The following is a 17415-nucleotide window of genomic DNA, read 5'->3' as shown; positions in this document are numbered from 1 at the left end:
AATGTGTCCAGGGGTGCCAAAAGCAAAGGATGGGCACTCCTTTTAATGGAATGAGTGTATACTTCTAACCAACCAACCAGCCAACCAAAGGAAAAGAGAAGTGCAGCTGATTTAAATGGGGATACTCAGGCGAGTAAAGCCAGATGAATTTGTACCCATACACGTGAAAAAAAAATGTTCTTAATTCAAATGAGGAAATTAACCCCATCGCAGTAAGATATGGTTCCTTCTCCCACTTGCAGACCTTTGTTTAAAAATTAACATGCCTATCCCCCTGCCAAAAGGGTACTGAAAAGAATTTTGCCTTGTTATGGTTGCTCTTAACTGTTCAGCTCTCCTCCCAGAGGGCTTTGTTTTGCTTATTCTTCTCATTTTTTGTGATCAATCCTGTCTATGAAAGGATTTTTTTACAGTCATTATTTCCTTTTGGTTCTTAAGGCTTTCACTGGACTGAGGTAAATTATTTTATTGTGCTTCAGCAGCAAGTATAAACTGGCTTGTTGGCATGTTCTGTGTATTCGAGTCTTTCTTCCCACTGTGCTTTGTCATTTGGTTGTAATGTGCTTGCAGGCAGGGAAGAACAATTGCAAGGGTTAGTATTTGTGTTTTTGCAATTGGGAATGTTAAAATCAGGATCCCTTCCTCATATAGGGCATCATCCAAAACCAGCTGAAGCCTATGGAAAGATTCCCTTTGATTTCCATGGGCTTTGCAGAATAAGACTCTGTGAGCCTGCTCCACTCCTTAACTTTGCTTGATAGCAGTTAATCATGTGAATATTCCCATTGAAGTCAATGGGATTACTACTCAGTGTGTGTAAGGGTTTCAGAATCAGATCTCAAAGCCACATTTAACTTTTGTTTTAAGCTAAAATGATGCAGAATATGCATTAACACTTAACACAACCTAGAGTTGAGCTTGTGGTATTTTAGAATCTTTACAATGATTTCTTTCAAACCAAATGCAGTGAGTTTGGTGTTCTGTTTTGTAAACAATCTCAAGTCTTATTCCATTAGAAATGGAAAAAATTCTATTGGCTGCTTCAACTTTGCACGTGGAGAATTGTTCTGTACAGCACACTTGCAAGTGCTGTCCCTAGCCCAGTTTTAATTATTCCAAGTAGTGGGACATCCATTATTCCCTTTCCAGTAGATCTAGCTATCAGAAATGTTTTGGGGGGGTTTTCTGGCCAAATTTTCACTTTCCTAATTTAATCTCATTACTCCTGGTTACACCTCCTTGCACCATCCTAAATAATTCTCCCCCATCCTTGTTCTTAGCACTCTTTAAGTAATAGATGTTGGTGTTCCTCCTTAGTTGTCTCCTAGTCAAATTATACAAACAAGATTACAATAATCTTGTGTCCTATATCAATCCCTCCAGCCCCCTAATCATCCTCATTGCTCTACTCTGAACTCCATCCAGTTTATCAGCATTTTGAAATTAAAGGTTTGTTTTCCTACGTGCAGGTATTTCTTAAATTCATTACTATAGAAACCAGAAATAAACCCCAACCCCCCCCAACACACACACCCCAAACATGAAACTAGGTACCTGTAGCTAGACAGATGATTACAGAGTGCAACACTAAGAGTGATTGCATTTAATAATAATACACAATAAGATAGATTCTGCAGCAAATTGATAGTTTCAGTCAGGCTCTAATCTACAATGGCCCATGCCTGGGTTCTCTCTCAGATCGCAGTCTACTTTTAGTGTTCGTATAAGCATTACACAGTACCCAGTAAACAACCATCAAATTATGCAAGCATGTTGAAAACACTTAGTTATGTAAAACTTAAGTGTTACATTTAAAAAGAAACGCTATTTAAATAATCTATAAGAAGAAGATAAGAATAACTTACAACATCAAATGCCTGGAATGGAAAATAATCACTGGTTTTACTTACTGCCAACTTTGGTGTTACAACCCTTTTATTAGCCTCTTAAATAGCTCCACGTAAATAGACTTCTTTTTGCAGCTTTCCATAATATTTTCCCCACAACAAAAACACCCCACATCAGGTGAGACTTTTTTTTTTTTTTTTTTTTGCACAAAAGGGACAAAGTACCATCTAAACAGTTGTAAACAGCTACGTATTAGCAGGCTTCCGCCAGTCAACTTACTTACATGACTTACAGCGCTGCTGCCTATTGTACATCACTTACTCTCCAAATAACTTTACCTGGTGACAGGCAAAGTATTTGTATTGCTTTGTCTACACATAAAACAAGTCACATGCCAAGACAACACCTAGAAAGGGCGGAGAAGTTTTCAATAGGGAGACGTGACTAGGATATTCAGTAATTGGCTCAGCTCCACATCAGAATAGCCTTGCTGTTTATTTTTCAAATTCTGCCTTGTAATGAGTCAAGATCAGCGGTGGGCAACCTGCAGGCCTCACGTGGTCCATCAGGGAAATCCGCTGGCAGGCCACGAGACAGTTTGTTTACATTGACCGTCTGCAGGCTAGGCCTCCTGCAGCTCTCAGTGGCCGCTGTTCACTGTTCCCGGCCAATGGGAGCTGTGGGAAGCAGCATGGGCTGCAGGGACATGCTGGCCGCTGCTTCCTGCAGCTCCCATTGGCTGGGAACAGTGAACTGCGGCCACTGGGAGCTGCGGGCGGCTGGGCCAGTGGACAGTCAATGTAAACAAACTGTCTCACAGGCCGCCAACGGATTACCCTGACATGCCCACCACTGGTCAAGATCATCTGAACCCAAGATCTATTTTATACATTTTCTGTTGAAAAATCAGGATAAATATAGAATCAGGAAAACCGAAGCAGTGAGTACATACCATTATATGCATCTTCTATTGCTTTTTCAAAAAAAGTCATTTTCATACTGGTAAAGGCTGCCAAATTGAAGAGTCTGAAGCCCCCTAGGCTTTGCTTTCATTTGATCTCATCCCACAAGATTGATTTCACACCAATATATATATCCCTCCTGAAACCCTATTCTCTTTCTCAGTTACACAAATGCCCCTTTATGCTGTGGGAATGGCCCCCTGAATACTCCTTATACAGAGGGCCACTGTAGTTTGCACAGAGATGGTGAGAGAGCTCTACACTGGTCCTGCTCCCAGTCCCCAGTGTAGGGGTTATGACAAGGGCGAAGAAGGAGAGGGAATAGCTGGACTGTGCTGTGCCACGGCTAGTATCTGCTTCCCAGCACTCACAGGGGGCCACTAATTTTCAATTATGGTCACCTTGCTGCTCTGCTAGGGAGGAGCTCTCTGGAAACATCTGCAAGGCTACCTCACTGTCCCTCTTCAAACCCCACCTTAAAACTCTCCTCTGCTGTGATACAAAAACCTCACCAACTGTTAGGTAGCTGGTGTGTGAAAACAACTACTTATCATACTGATCAGTATTGTCTCATTACTACGTTGTGCTTTCTTCCCCCTCCCCCAGTCTGCTGTTGCCTCTATCTGTTGTCTCGTGTTATTTATTATTTGTATTATTATAGCACCTAGGATCCCCGGTCAGGACCCCACATTGTTAGGCTCTGTACAAACACAGAACAAAAAAGACAGTCCTTGCCCCAAAGAGCTTACAATCTAAGTTTGTCTTATAATAGGTCCGTACGCTCTTCAGAGCAGGGTCCACCTTTTTGTTATGTGTTTGAAAAGGACCTTCTACCATGGGCCCCTAATCCATGATTGGTGACCCCAAGCACTACCTCAATATAAATAACAAACAACAACATTGCATCACAAAGAGGGGTTTGACAGTGAGGTGTTGCCAATGTGTCTACAAACTACTTGAATCTATTATCCAAGCCCCATGAAGAAGGGGCATAATGGGTGAGAGCCGGTGCTATAGCCCAGAGACTGTAACAACCATGCAGCTTTCGTGCAAAGCCTGAGCAAATGAAATTTCATCTAAGGATGGGAATTTGGCCCTTACTTTCTACTTAGTCTTTATTCTTTCTGACATTTAACTGATAACTTTGCGTTACATAACCAAATAAAATCATGCTCCTACAGGGACATGTGGAAAGCAGTAGGCTGGAGAATCATCTAATTTAAATGGAGCTGTACACAAAGTTTTACAAGCGAGGCATGAAACAATTCTTTTTCTTTTTCTAACTACCATTAAGCAGTAGAACACGGTTGTGTATAGCTCACCGTGGTTGCAGCTGAGTCTGGTGCTTTAAACTGTGCTTCCTTGATTTTTTGAAGGAGAAGAGTGAAGCGAAAGGAGTTCTGAATCCCAGAATGGAAGGTGAGACATTCTTTTGTGCTTGTGGATTTTGGGGTGATGACATTTTAAACTCTTTAGGATCTAAAAAAAAATTAAAATGTTGCAAATATTTGATTCATTTCCAGTTGTTGTTAAATCTATTTTTTTTAAATCATACAAAAATAAGCTACATCTTTGCATGCCTGAATAAAGGCAGGCAGTAAGCTGTAATTAAAGATGACCTGCAAAGAAGCAAAAGGGGATTTGTTCCCTTTTGTGAATCTTTATCGACACAGCAAGTTTGTAAGTTGTTTTCCCCAGACAAATATATTTTCTTCTGTATAAAGTTAGTCTGAAATTTCAGACTATCACTGATTTCTTTTGACCGAGCAAAGTGACATTTGCTTTTGGTGTCTAACTGGAGAATGGGGAAAAAAAGATACACAGCTCCACATTTTCAAAAGGGAGCAATGATTTTGGGTGCCCAACATGAGATAAATAAATTAGCCTGACTGTCAGACACGGCTGAACACCCACCCTGTGAAAGTCAGGCCCCTGTTAAGGCACCTGAAATTGTTAGTCATTTTTGAAAATTTTGACCAAAGATCCATAATGGGTTGACTTCTCAAATGTGTATAAACACCAGACAGACAGAATCATTAATTACATGAGTAATTTATATTAGATACCAGAATATTATAAAAAACTTGTTATACCTAAGTTTATGATGGATTCGCCAGACCATTCTTGGTGGTTGAATGCTACAGTTAATGTTTAAAGTGTTTTATTTTATGTATATTTTCTCAGCTTATTTTCTTTGCAGAATCATAAAAGGGCATCATAGTTTATTTATTTTGGAAGAATATGGCCTTGTTTCCACAGGGAACATGAACCCTGTCCTCTTGGCAAAAGCAGTTGAAAGCGGGTATGAACGACAGCTTGGTTCACAGAGTAAGCAGAGAAACTGCAGTCTCTGCTGCTAAGAGGTGCCCCAGTGGGACCAGCGAAGCAAAGCAACATTCAGATAACAGGGCATTATTGAAAAATTGAAGATTTCCCCACCTCCCCCCGCCATTTTAGATCACCAGATGTGAGAGTGAAAACAGCAGCACAAATGTGTGTGTTGGAGGGTGTCGAGGGGAAATGCATTCTAGAAATGGATACACAACTGAACAGAAATAGCTAATACAAACTGTGAGAGGCAAGGGCAATATTCTGGGGCTAGTCTCTCAATTGAATGAAAGGTGCATGTCATAGGCAGTGTTCCCTCTAATTTTTTTACATCCATGTGCAGAATGAATTTTGTTATGTGCACCAACATGGAGGTGATGTGTGACAGGGCTGGGGCAGAGGGTTGGGATGTGGGGGGGGATGAGGGCTCTGGCTGGGGGTGCAGGCTCTGGGGTGGGGATGAGCGGTTCGGGGTGTGGGAGAGGGCTCAGGACTGAGACAGAGGGTTGGTTGCAGGGGGTGAGAGCTTCAGCTAGGGGTGAAGGCTCTGGGGTGGGGCCGGGAATGAGAGGTTTGGGTGCGAGATGAGGCTCAGGGCTGGGACAGAGGGTGGTGTGGGGGAGGTGCGGGTTCTGGGGCGGGGCCAAGGATGAGGAGTTTGGGGTACAGGCTGCCCTGTGGCTGCGGTGGGGAGAGGGAGGACTCCCCACAACCTTCTCTCCCCCCAGCCCCGAGCTGCTGCGGCAAAAGGTGCCTCTCCCTGGCAGCTCCAGCGGGCCTGGGCCAGGGGAGGGGCACCTCTCCCTGATGCAGCAGGTACTTACTGGGGGAGAGGCATCTCTTCCCGCCGCAGCCCTGAGTCCCCAGAGCCCAGCCACGCAGCTTAAAGGGAACTTAGGGTTTCATTTTTGGCTGTAACATATCACTTGTACCTCACTGACAGGCAGACTACATGTTAGAAAAGCTTTACTCCTTTTGGAACCTAACGTTTTGGTGATAGTAAGCATGACATCAAAAGAGTCACGTGAACCTCATTGTGGCCTTTAGGTGACATTTTTGGTATACAGCCCTTCTATGGAAATGTAGTTCTGCTTCCTATGATGCTGCCTCCAGCTATTGAGAGGCAGAGGATGGTGATGTATGTCTGTGGCAAAAGGTGGCAGATGAAAAAATTATACCAGATAGAAATGTGAATGGAGAAAAGATCTATTCATAAGAGCCACATGGAGGGAGGATGGGGGAGACACTACACCAGAGGTTCTCAACCTTTTTCTTTCTGACCCCCCTGCTATAAAAACTCCACGGCCCACCTGTGCCACAATAACTGATTTTCTGCACATAAATGCCAAGGCTGGTGTTGGGGATAGCAAGCAGGGCAATTGCCTGGGGCCCCACACCACAGGGGCCCTGGTGAAGCTACTTTGCTCAGGCTTCAGTCGTATACGATGGGGCTTCGGCTTTCTGCCCTTTGCCCCAGCAAGTCTAACACTGGCCCTCCTTGGCGGCCCCCCTGAACCTGCTTGCAGCCCTACAGCGGACCCCGGACTCCAGGTTGAGATCCACTGCACTACAGAATGGGAAATTTGATAGGGACATGGACCATGTTGGGATCTGATGGGCAACAGCATGCATGGAAGACGACTGCCCAGAGTTCTATCACAGTGGCAACCAGACAGGGTCAATCTCCCACCTTGATAATCTGACACTTGCACACATTTTAGCCCTGTGTAATCAGTCAAGCTTCTGTTCAAATACATTCAAACCTCTTTCATCCAAATCTTGATTATCCAAATTTGTCCCCTGACATCTGCTCTGCTTCTCTGAAGCCTCATTTATCTAAAGTTATTTCCATTTCCCTCATCTCCTTTAAAAAAAACTAGGCTTGACTGTGATCATTATATTTACCTTTGATTTTTATTTCTGTGGAACTAATGCAGTCTATATAAAGCTAACACTCATTCTCTTTCATCAGATAATGCCTACTGTATCTATTTGCTTATAATCTTTCCAACTATTACAACTCTAGCATAAGAAATACCAAGAGCTTCATAATCTGTGGCACGGTTGTGCTTTTAACACAGTTACTTCAAAGGAACACATTTCCCTTTTAAAATCTTATTTTGCAAAGCTCTGATGTGAGAAGGGGTCAACACAATTTCAGAAACTTCTCTCTCACTAAGCTGTGAGCGGGGTGAGGGATAGCTCAGTGGTTTGAGCATTGGCCTGCTAAACCCAGGGTTGTGAGTTCAATCCTCAAGGGGGCCATTTAGGGATCTGGGGCAAAAATGTGCCTGGGGATTGGTCCTGCTTTGAGCAGGGGGTTGGACTAGATGACCTCCTGAGGTCCCTTCCAACCCTGATAGTCTAGTCTATGGTTTTGGTGAGCATCACTTAAGAAAGGGACTTGAAAAATTCGCTATGACTCACCATTTCTTGATGTCTTTCTTAGCCAATGTGCTAGTGGTCGTTTTAACATTCTGTTGACATCAATTTCATTCTGAAATTTTTTTCTCTGTATTTCTTCAAACCATTCTCCTGTCACTCCCTGTAGTCCAGTTACATCTCGTTTTTTCTTCTGAAGTTTGCTAAAAAGAAAACAAAATGCCAGTCAACTTTTTCAACTGATTTAGAAATTTACCTTCTATTGCTGTTCACCACTGGCAACTCTCCTTTCCCTCATAGAAACCCTTATGCTTGATTTCTACAAATCAAATTACTTAAAAAAATGTGTAAAAGCAAAACCAAATAAGGATTAGGACATGATCCATTGAAGTCAATGGAAAGATTCCCTTTGACCTTCAGTGAGAGCTGAAAGCCCAGTTCAGCAAGGTATTTAAGCACAAGCCTAACTGTGACTTCAGGAAACTACCCATATGCTTAAGTTAGCGTTCTGCTTTGCAGAACCGAGGCCATAATGCATAAACATATACAACTTACAACTCATTAAAACTTAAATTGAGGGTCTGTCACATCAGTAACCTAAATAATATATATTGTAATTAAACCATTTTTGAAATTTTTCATCCTCATATTTCGGAGAGGGAGGGGGGGAGTGGAGAGACAGTAAAATTGTTCTTGTCCTAATAGTAAACTATTTGCAGCAAAGACTGTATTTTGTAAAGCACTCAGCAGTGTGCAGTCCCTGTCTGGAGCTTTCAGTGTGTACTACAATCACAATAAAATGCAGATTGTATAGTTTTGCACTGTCAGTTAAACAAGATTATTACTCTTAACTTTCATTACTACCTCGTGGCTTGCCCGTATTTAACATTCTGTATAACCAACCTACAACTTATAGATTTCTCCAAAGCAGATTTAGGCATGGATTAACTACACAAATGTGGCTTGGACAAGGTACCAAAGAGAAGCTGAACAGCAATTGTTATTTTTATTCAAAATAACTGGTCTTATGAATAGAGTATTTACTGGGACCTAAAAGAATAGTTTGCAGATGCAGAAAAAAACCCTGAATGATGCATGTTGCAGGGTGGACTGGGCCCTTACAAAAGGAACTGATCCAGCCCACCTGTACAATGTCAACAGCTCTGACGGGCATAACGGAGGACAGGGGTCATCTATGAGAGCAGCAAGAAGATACAGAGAAGAGTTGTAGTGAGCAGGAGGATGCTGTGGGAGACTCTGACAGGGAGAAGGGTTTGGGCCTGGAAACCAAAGCCAAAGAGCTGAAGAAGGCTGAGGGCTGGAAGAGTAGAGGGGTCTCTACTGGATAACGGAGAAGCGGTGGATGTGGTATACCTAGACTTTAGTAAGGCATTTGATACGGTCTTGCATGATATTCTTATCGATAAACTAGGCAAATAGTTAGATGGGGCTACTATAAGGTGGATGCATAACTGGCTTGATAACCGTACTCAGAGAGTAGTTATTAATGGTTCCCAATCCTACTGGAAAGATATAACAAGTGGGGTTCCGCAGGGGTCTGTTTTGGAACTGGCTCTGTTCAATATCTTCATTAACGACTTAGATATTGGCGTAGAAAGTACGCTTATTAAGTTTGCAGATGATACCAAACTGGGAGGGATTGCAACTGCTTTGGACAATAGGGTCATAATTCAAAATGATCTGGACAAATTGGAGAAATGGTCTGAGGTAAACAGAATGAAGTTTAATAAAGACAAATGCAAAGTGCTCCACTTAGGAAGGAACAATCAGTTTCACACATACAGAATGGGAAGAAATATCAGAGGGGTAGCTGTGTTAGTCTGACATGCCTCTGACGAAGTGGGTATTCACCCATGAAAGCTCATAGAATCAAAGGGACCCTCAGGAGGTCATCTAGTCCAACCCCCTGCTCAAAGCAGGACCAATCCCCAGACCGATTTTTGCCCCAGATCCCTACATGCCCTCTCAAGGATTGAACTCACAACCGTGGGTTTAGCAGGCCAATACTCAAACCACTGAGCTATCCCTGCCTGCTCCAATACATTTTGTTAGTCTAGAAGGTGCCACAAAACTCTTTGCTGCTTTTACAGAATAGGAAGAGACTGTCTAGGAAGGAGTATGGCAGAAAGGGATCTAGGGCTTATAGTGGACCACAAGCTAAATATGAGTCAACAGCGTGATGCTGTTGCAAAAAAAGCAAACATGATCCTGGGATGCATTAACAGGTGTGTTGTGAGCAAGACACAAGAAGTCATTCTCTGCTCTACTCTGCGCTGGTTAGGCCTCAACTGGAGTATTGTGTCCGGTTCTGGGCACCGCATTTCAAGAAAGATGTGGAGAAATTGGAGAGGGTTCAGGGAAGAGCAATAAGAATGATTAAAGGTCTAGAGAACATGACCTATGAAGGGAGGCTGAAAGAATTGGGTTTGTTTAATTTGGAAAAGAGAAAACAGAGGGGACATGATAGCAGTTTTCAGGTATCTAAAAGGGTATCATGAGGAGGGAGAAAACTTGTTCATCTTAGCCTCTAAGGTTAGAACAAGAAGCAATGGGCTTAAACTGCAGCAAGAGAGGTTTAGGTTGGACATTAGGAAAAAGTTCCTAACCGTCAGGGTGGTTAAACACTTGAATAAATTGCCTAGGGAGGTTGTGGAATCTCCATCTCTGGAGATATTTAAGAGTAGGTTAGATAAATGTCTATCAGGGATAGTCTAGACAGTATTTGGTCCTGCCATGAGGGCAGGGGACTGGACTCGATGACCTCTCGAGGTCCCTTCCAGTCCTAGAATCTATGAATCTATGATGGCTGACCTCTCAAAGATGGAGCATAGACAGCATTGGGAGGTTATTGGGCCCTTTCCTGGAGATGAAAGGATTCCAGGTAGGAAGACTGGGGAGTATGTGCTGGGAAGAGCAGGGAAGGACTCCAGCTAGAAGGGGCTGAAAGAGCTGCTGGAGTGAAAAGCAGGCTGGGACTGGAGAAGAGCCCTGAGACTAGCAGAGTAGAATAGGTGGTATATTGATGGACTATATTTTGGGACTTTGAGGATGGTTTGAATTGTTTATGTTAATACATCCAGATCCCAAGGAGGAGTACTGCTGGCCATGAGAAAGCCTCCAGCACAGTTCTTAAATGCTTCTGAAGAGGGTAAACAAAGGCAGGGTGCTGCACAGCCAACCCTGGCTATGCTGGGATGCTCAGCATGTGGCCAACCCTGTTACTGTGTGCCTGGATTGCAAAACTACTGTAATGTAATTTGAAAGCAAGAAGTGCCACACCCATGTGGTATTTCAGATGGAGAGAAAGCCTTTGTGTGCAGCCCTGTGACCGAATGCCAGTATTTAACAATGGCTCTCAAAAAATCTTCCCTGTGGTAAATCCCACGGTAAATCAGGGGTGCCTGTGCTCTGAGAGGAGGCTTACAGGCTGAAGAATCTATTCACTTATTGATTTACATATGATCACTTTCTGTCTCTGTTGGAGACACCACTGCTGGCAAACAAGCTTACATTAAATCAAGGGTTCTCAAACTGGGGGTCGAACCTCTCAGGGGGTCGCAAGGTTATTACATGGGGGGTCATGAGCTGTCAACCTCCACCCCAAACCCCACTTTGCCTCCAGCATTTATAATGGTGTTAAATATATAAAAAGTGTTTTTAATTTATAAGGGGGCATTGAACTCAGAAGCTTGCTATGTGAAAGGGGTCACCAGTAAAAAAGTTTGAGAGCCACTGCATTAAATGCACTTGCTGGGAACACACACACTTCTTACAGAAAACAGTACTGAGTACTGCATTGTTCAGCTGATGTCATTTGAAGGAAGGCAGGATCAGGGTAGTCCTTTCTAAGTAGATTTCCTTTGGGGAGGGTTAAAAAAAAACAAACCCCAAAAACTGGATATTTGGTGCTATCTGATGCAAAGGCAAAAACTCTACTCTTCAGGAAACCTGGATGATTAAGAAGTATTGAGGGAGATGGTGAATTCCATCAGAAGCAGGAAAAATCACCCCTGCTCCCATGTCAAACTGCTGGAAGAATTTGAACAAGATGTTCCCATGAGCCACCTCCATTACAGCCTTAACACAAGGGATTTAATATATCTAAGAGAGTAAAAATACAGACAGAACTATAAATGCAGCATCTGGGGAGAGTCTGCAGTCACAAGGAGCACAAACTGCCTCAGAAACAAGCATAGACCTGCTTTGTTGGAGTTCTGAAAGATGAGAACATCTATAAGTTTCGTCTCTTCGAAAAAAATAAGTATAAATTATTAGTCTGATTTGTGTAAGATGTAATGATATGACAGATCAGAAGTTACATATATATTATATCAAACCAGTTTAATTTTTGGACTTATTTTTAAAGAGGAAAACAGTTCAAGAAAGGCAGATGAAAATCATATTCAATTTATTGCCATCTAGTGGTAAAAAGCAAAAAGTGTTCTGAAAGCTTGATGAAAAACACCTGAATTCCCTACAACAAGCTTCCAAAATCAAAAATTTTTTTTGGAGGGACAATTCTTCATGGAATCTGTGGGCTCCCAGGCACTGGAAGGTGATTTGTTCACTCTTACAAACCTTAGATTATGTATATACCTCAAAACTTTTGGAAGTTTTGGGCAGTTTTTTTAAATCTACTTTTAAAATTTGCTAGGTCAAGAAGGTGTCAAAACAAAACAATCCAACCAGCCTTATTATATGTTGGTATTTCATTCCAACTATACAACACTGCAAATATTTTTTTAAAATTCATGCACTATACCATTAACACTAAAGCAGTGTAAAGTTTTTACTGGTATTTGTTTTGGATGATCTGCATCTATTACTTGTGGGGGATTTGACACTTATGAATAATACAGTTCTTCCAAACTCATGCAAAACACTCCCCAGCCCTTATGCCATACTATATATATATATAATAAAAGATGATATGTATAAAATATCATTATCTAATTATATACCATCTAAATATTGATCCACTCTCTTTGGAGGAGCTCCCATCAACACTATCTTACCCCCACTATACATTTGCCCAATCATGTCTACATGGTCCCCCTAATCCATGCTGAACAACAATATTAAAGTACAAGGAAAGCAGTTCTCGAGAATATAAAGTAATTAACAATCTTGTGTTGTAATCTGACTCCAAATATAGACCATGAAACGTGCCTTTGAGTCACTGCTATTAATATTTGGATTGCAACACTGCTGAATAAATCGGAAAACAAATTAAATATTGAGACAGTGCTCTGTAACACCATCTAAACCCTAACTGGCCTCTTCCATCTCCTCCACTCCAGTTCTTTCATGGCACCTATTTGAGCATCTTGGGAGGAGACAACAGTGTGACTGGCAAAACTACCTCCAAAAACTTGGAGGATAAAAGATTATTTCTAGGGCCCTACCAAATTCACGGTCCATTTTGCTTAGTTTCACAGTCATGAGATTTAAAAAATAATAAATTTCATGATCTCAGATATTTAAATCTGAAATTTCATGATGTTATAACTGTAGAGGTCATGACCCAAAAGGTAGTAGTGGGGGGGGTCACAAGGTTATTGTAGAGGGGTCATAGTATTGCCATCCTTACTTCTGTGCTGCTGCTGCTGCTGACAGCGCTGCCTTCAGAGCTGGGTGGCCGAAGAGCAGCAGCTGCTGGCCGGGAGCCGGGAGCCCAGGTCTGAAGGTAGTGCCGCCAGCAGCAGCAGCGCAGAAGTAAGGATGGCATGGTATGGTATTTCTACCCTTTCTTCTGTGCTGCTGCCCTCAGAGCTGGGCCCTTGGCCAGCAGTCACCACTCTCCAGCCACCCACTGCCACTCTTACTTCTGTGCTGCTGCTGGCGGTGCTGCCTTCAGCTGCCACTTTCCAGCCACACAGCTCTGAAGGCAGCGCAGAAATAAGGGCGGCAATATCACAACACCTGCCCCCACAGTAACCTTGCAGCCCCTTTCCCCCCCCCCATGACCCCTTTTTGGGTCAGGATCCCCAGTTTGAATAACACTGGTCTCCCCTGTGAAATCTGTATAGTACAGGGTGAAGTACACAGAAGACCAGATTTCATGGTCTGTGATGCGTTTTTCATGGCTGTGAATTTGGTAGGACCCTAATTATTTCCAAGGACTTCACCCAGAAGGCTGACTGTGTTGGCTGTTCAACAAACTATAGCAGATACAATCCTGAATGACCCCTCTTTTCTAACTTTTTCCCATCTTTATCTCAAACAATATCTCAACTATATATTGCTCAATCCGTGAACAATTTCATCATTTTTTTTAATACACACTTCTTCCATATTTGCATAAACATGTTCTAATTCTTCTTATGTAGGCCTGGAGATGGGGAGGAAGTTACCTGAGCGTTTTTGTTTGTGCTTTGATACGGAGCCTACTATCATTAACATAATTGCAGAGAAAGCAACAGTCTCAACATGGCACTTCCTGTTGTGACACCTGGGAGCTTCTACTGCTAGAGAAAGAGGAAAAATATCTTTTCTACCATCCTCATACTGTGGAAGGGGGAGGGAAGGAACTAGTAAGGTAGCAGAGACTGGGTTGCTGAGCTAGAGCCTCTGAGGCCTGGTCTACACTAGGCTTTTAAACCGATTTTAGCAGCGTTAAACCGATTTAACGCCGCACCCGTCCACACTACGAGGCCCTTTATATCGATATAAAGGGCTCTTTAAACCGGTTTCTGTACTCCTCCCCAACGAGAGGAGTAGCGCTAATATTGGTATTACCATATCGGATTAGGGTTAGTGTGGCCGCAAATCGACGGTATTGGCCTCCGGGCGGTATCCCACAGTGCACCACTGTGACCGCTCTGGACAGCAATCTGAACTCGGATGCACTGGCCAGGTACACAGGAAAAGCCCCGCGAACTTTTGAAATTCATTTCCTGCTTGCCCAGCGTGGAGAGCTCATCAGCACAGGTGACCACGCACAGCTCATCTGCACAGGTAACAATGCAATCTCCTGAGAATCGAAAAAGAGCTCCAGCATGGACTGCACGGGAGGTACTGGATCTGATTGTTATATGGGGAGAGGATTCAGTGCTAACAGAACTGCATTCCAAAAGACGAAATGAAAAAGTATTTGAAAGAATTTCCAAGGCTAAAGGTAAAGGTAATAATTGGAGATATACCAATCTCCTAGAACTGGAAGGGACCTTAAAAGGTCATCAAGTCCAGCCCCCTGCCTTCACTAGCAGGACCAATTTTTGCCCCAGATCCCTAAGTGGCCCCCTCAAGGATTGAACTCACAACCCTGGGTTTAGCAGGCCAATGCTCAAACAACTGAGCCATCCCTCCCCCCCTATGATGGAAAAAGGCCATAGCAGGGACTCAGTGCAGTGCAGAGTGAAAGTTAAGGAGCTCAGACAAGCCTACCAGAAAACCAAAGAAGCAAACGGAAGGTCCAGTGCAGGGCCAAAAACATGCCGCTTCTACGCTGAGCTGCATGCAATTTTATGGAGCTGCGCCACAACTACCCCACCCCTGTCCGTGGATTCCGAGGTGGGGGTTGTAATCTCTGCCATGGCTGAGGATTATGCAGACGGGGAAGATGAGGAGGAGGAAGAGGACGATGACCTTGCAGAGAGCACACAGCACTCCGTTAGCCCCAATGGCCAGGAGCTTTTTCTGACCCAGACGGAATTACCCTCCCAGCCCTCCCAAGCCACTATCCCAGACAATGAAGCCATGGAGGGGACTTCTGGTGAGTGTACCTTTGTAAATATCAAACGTTTTTTAAGCAAGCGTTTTTTAATGATTGATTTGCCCTGAGGACTTGGGATGCATTCGCTGACAGTATAGTTAATTAGAAAAGTTTGTTAACAAGTCTGGGGATTTAGCGGAAATCCTCCAGGGACATCTCCATGAAGCGCTCCTGGAGGTACTCCAAAAGCCTTAGCAGAAGGTTTCTGGGCAAGGCAGCCTTGTTCCGTCCACCATGGTAGGACATTTTACCACGCCATGCAGGTAGCAAGTAATCAGGTATCATTGCATGGCAAAGCATAGCTGTGTATGGTCCCAGTGATTGCTGGCATTCAAGAAACATCCGTTCTTTATCTCGCTGTGTTATCCTCAGCAGAGTGATATCATTCAGGGTAACCTGGTTGAAAATCAGGAATTTAATTAAGGGGACAGAGATGGCCATTTTCCTACTGGGTTCGTGGACTGCAGCTTAAAAAAAAAATCCTTTCTTGCACGTAGCCAAGCGGGGGGAGGGGAGGAGTGAAATACCGATGAGCTTTTTCGCGTTTGGTTCACAGGGATCTTCCCAGCTAACAGCCACGCGGTGGGGGGGAGAAAGGGGGTGATTAGCAGCTTTCATGGTACCAGCCATGCGTTGGGGGGAGGGGTAAAGCACTGCAGAAGCCGAAAGACAGTGGCTTACCATGGCCGCATGCAAGCTGAATTCTGATGCCCGGACCTGTGTCTGTGAGATCTGTAACACCAGAGCCGCAGGCACTCAATATTAAGATGCAAAATGCGACCTTGTAGTGAAATCACATGTGCTATGTAAGGTGAATAGTACTGTTCACTGTGAAAGAGTATAACCATTGTTCTGTAAAATGTATCTTTTTAAAATACTTCTCTCCCTTTTTTCCCTCCCTCATGCAGCTGCAAATTTTTCAAGCCTCCCTACTCCATCCCAAAGGCTAGCTCAGATAAGGCGGAGGAAAAAGAAGACGCGAGATGACATGTTCTCGGATATAATGGAAGTAACCCGCAAGGAAAGAGCTCATCTGAATGAGTGGAAGGAGGTGGTATCAAATTACAGGAAAGATGCCAGTGAATGTGAGGACAGGAGGGACACCCGAGATGAGAGGTGGTGGCAGAAAGATCAGCAGGAAGATCAGCGGTGGCGGGATGCAACTCTGGGGCTGCTGCGTGATCAAACTGACATGCTCCGGCATCTGGTGGAGATTCAGGAACGGCAGCAGGATCACAGAGTGCCGCTGCAGCCCCTGTATAACCACCCTCACCATGTTCCACATCCTCCTCACCCAGACATGTAAGAACGCGTGGGGGGAGGCTCCGTGCACCCACCCACTCCACCCCCGTGGACAGCCCAACCAGAAGGCTGTCATTACTGTGAAATTTTTTTAGTGGGCTTTTCCATCCCTCCTATCCTCCTCTCAAACCACACCCGGGCTACCTTCTCAGTTCTCTCCCTCTTTTCATAATGAATTAATAAAGAATACATTATTTTTAAACTATAGTGACTTTATTTCCATAAGCAAGCTGTAATCGAAGGGGGAGGGTGGGTTGCTTACAGGGAATGAGTCAATCAAGGGGGGTGGGGGTTCATCAAGGGGAAACAAACACAGCAGTCACACCCTACCCTGGCCAGTGATGAAGCTCGTTTTCAAAGCTTTTCTGATGCGCACCGCTTCCTGGTGTGCTCTTCTAATCTCCCTGGTGTCTGGCTGTGCGTAATCAGCGGCCAGGTGATTTGCCTCAGCCTCCCACCCCACCATAAAGGTCTCCCCCTTACTCTCACAGAGATTGTGGAGAACACAGCAAGCAGCAATAACAATGGGGACATTGGTTTGGCTGAGGTCTGAGCGAGTCAGTAATGTCCGCCAGCGCGCCTTTAAACGGCCAAAGGCACATTCTACCACCATTCTGCACTTGCTCAGCCTGTAGTTGAACAGCTCCTGACTACTGTCCAGGCTGCCTGTGTATGGCTTCATGAGCCATGGCATCAAGGGGTAGGCTGGGTCCCCCAGGATAACTACAGGCATTTCAACATCCCCAACTGTTATTTTCTGTTCTGGGAAGTAATTCCCTTGCTGCAGCCATTTAAACAGAGTAGTGCTTCTGAAGACACGAGCGTCATGAACCCTCCCTGGCCATCCCACGTGGATGT

General features: G+C 43.9%; 1 protein-coding gene and 1 long non-coding RNA gene across 2 annotated transcripts in view; one reads left to right on the top strand and one right to left on the bottom strand.

The window, feature by feature from the left end:
• The window catches only part of POGLUT3 (protein O-glucosyltransferase 3), a 110162-nt gene that overhangs the window by 60985 nt on the left and 31762 nt on the right, over positions 1–17415 (bottom strand). Inside the window, exons 2-3 of the mRNA XM_045018349.1 lie at positions 7566–7723; positions 4133–4289 (exon numbers count right to left, since the gene is read on the bottom strand). Coding sequence (XP_044874284.1) covers positions 4133–4289; positions 7566–7723 — 315 coding nt within the window. The remainder of the gene's footprint in view (positions 1–4132; positions 4290–7565; positions 7724–17415) is intronic.
• On the top strand, positions 304–16392 carry LOC123371126. The gene is made up of 3 exons (XR_006579718.1): positions 304–455; positions 4187–4229; positions 16164–16392. It is a non-coding gene; the product is annotated as an uncharacterized LOC123371126 (long non-coding RNA).

The sequence above is a fragment of the Mauremys mutica genome, chromosome 1 (assembly GCF_020497125.1).
Source record: "Mauremys mutica isolate MM-2020 ecotype Southern chromosome 1, ASM2049712v1, whole genome shotgun sequence".
Taxonomy (NCBI): Eukaryota; Metazoa; Chordata; order Testudines; family Geoemydidae; genus Mauremys; species Mauremys mutica.
Note: the sequence above shows the minus strand (reverse complement) of the source record. Positions and strands in the feature narration are given on the sequence as shown.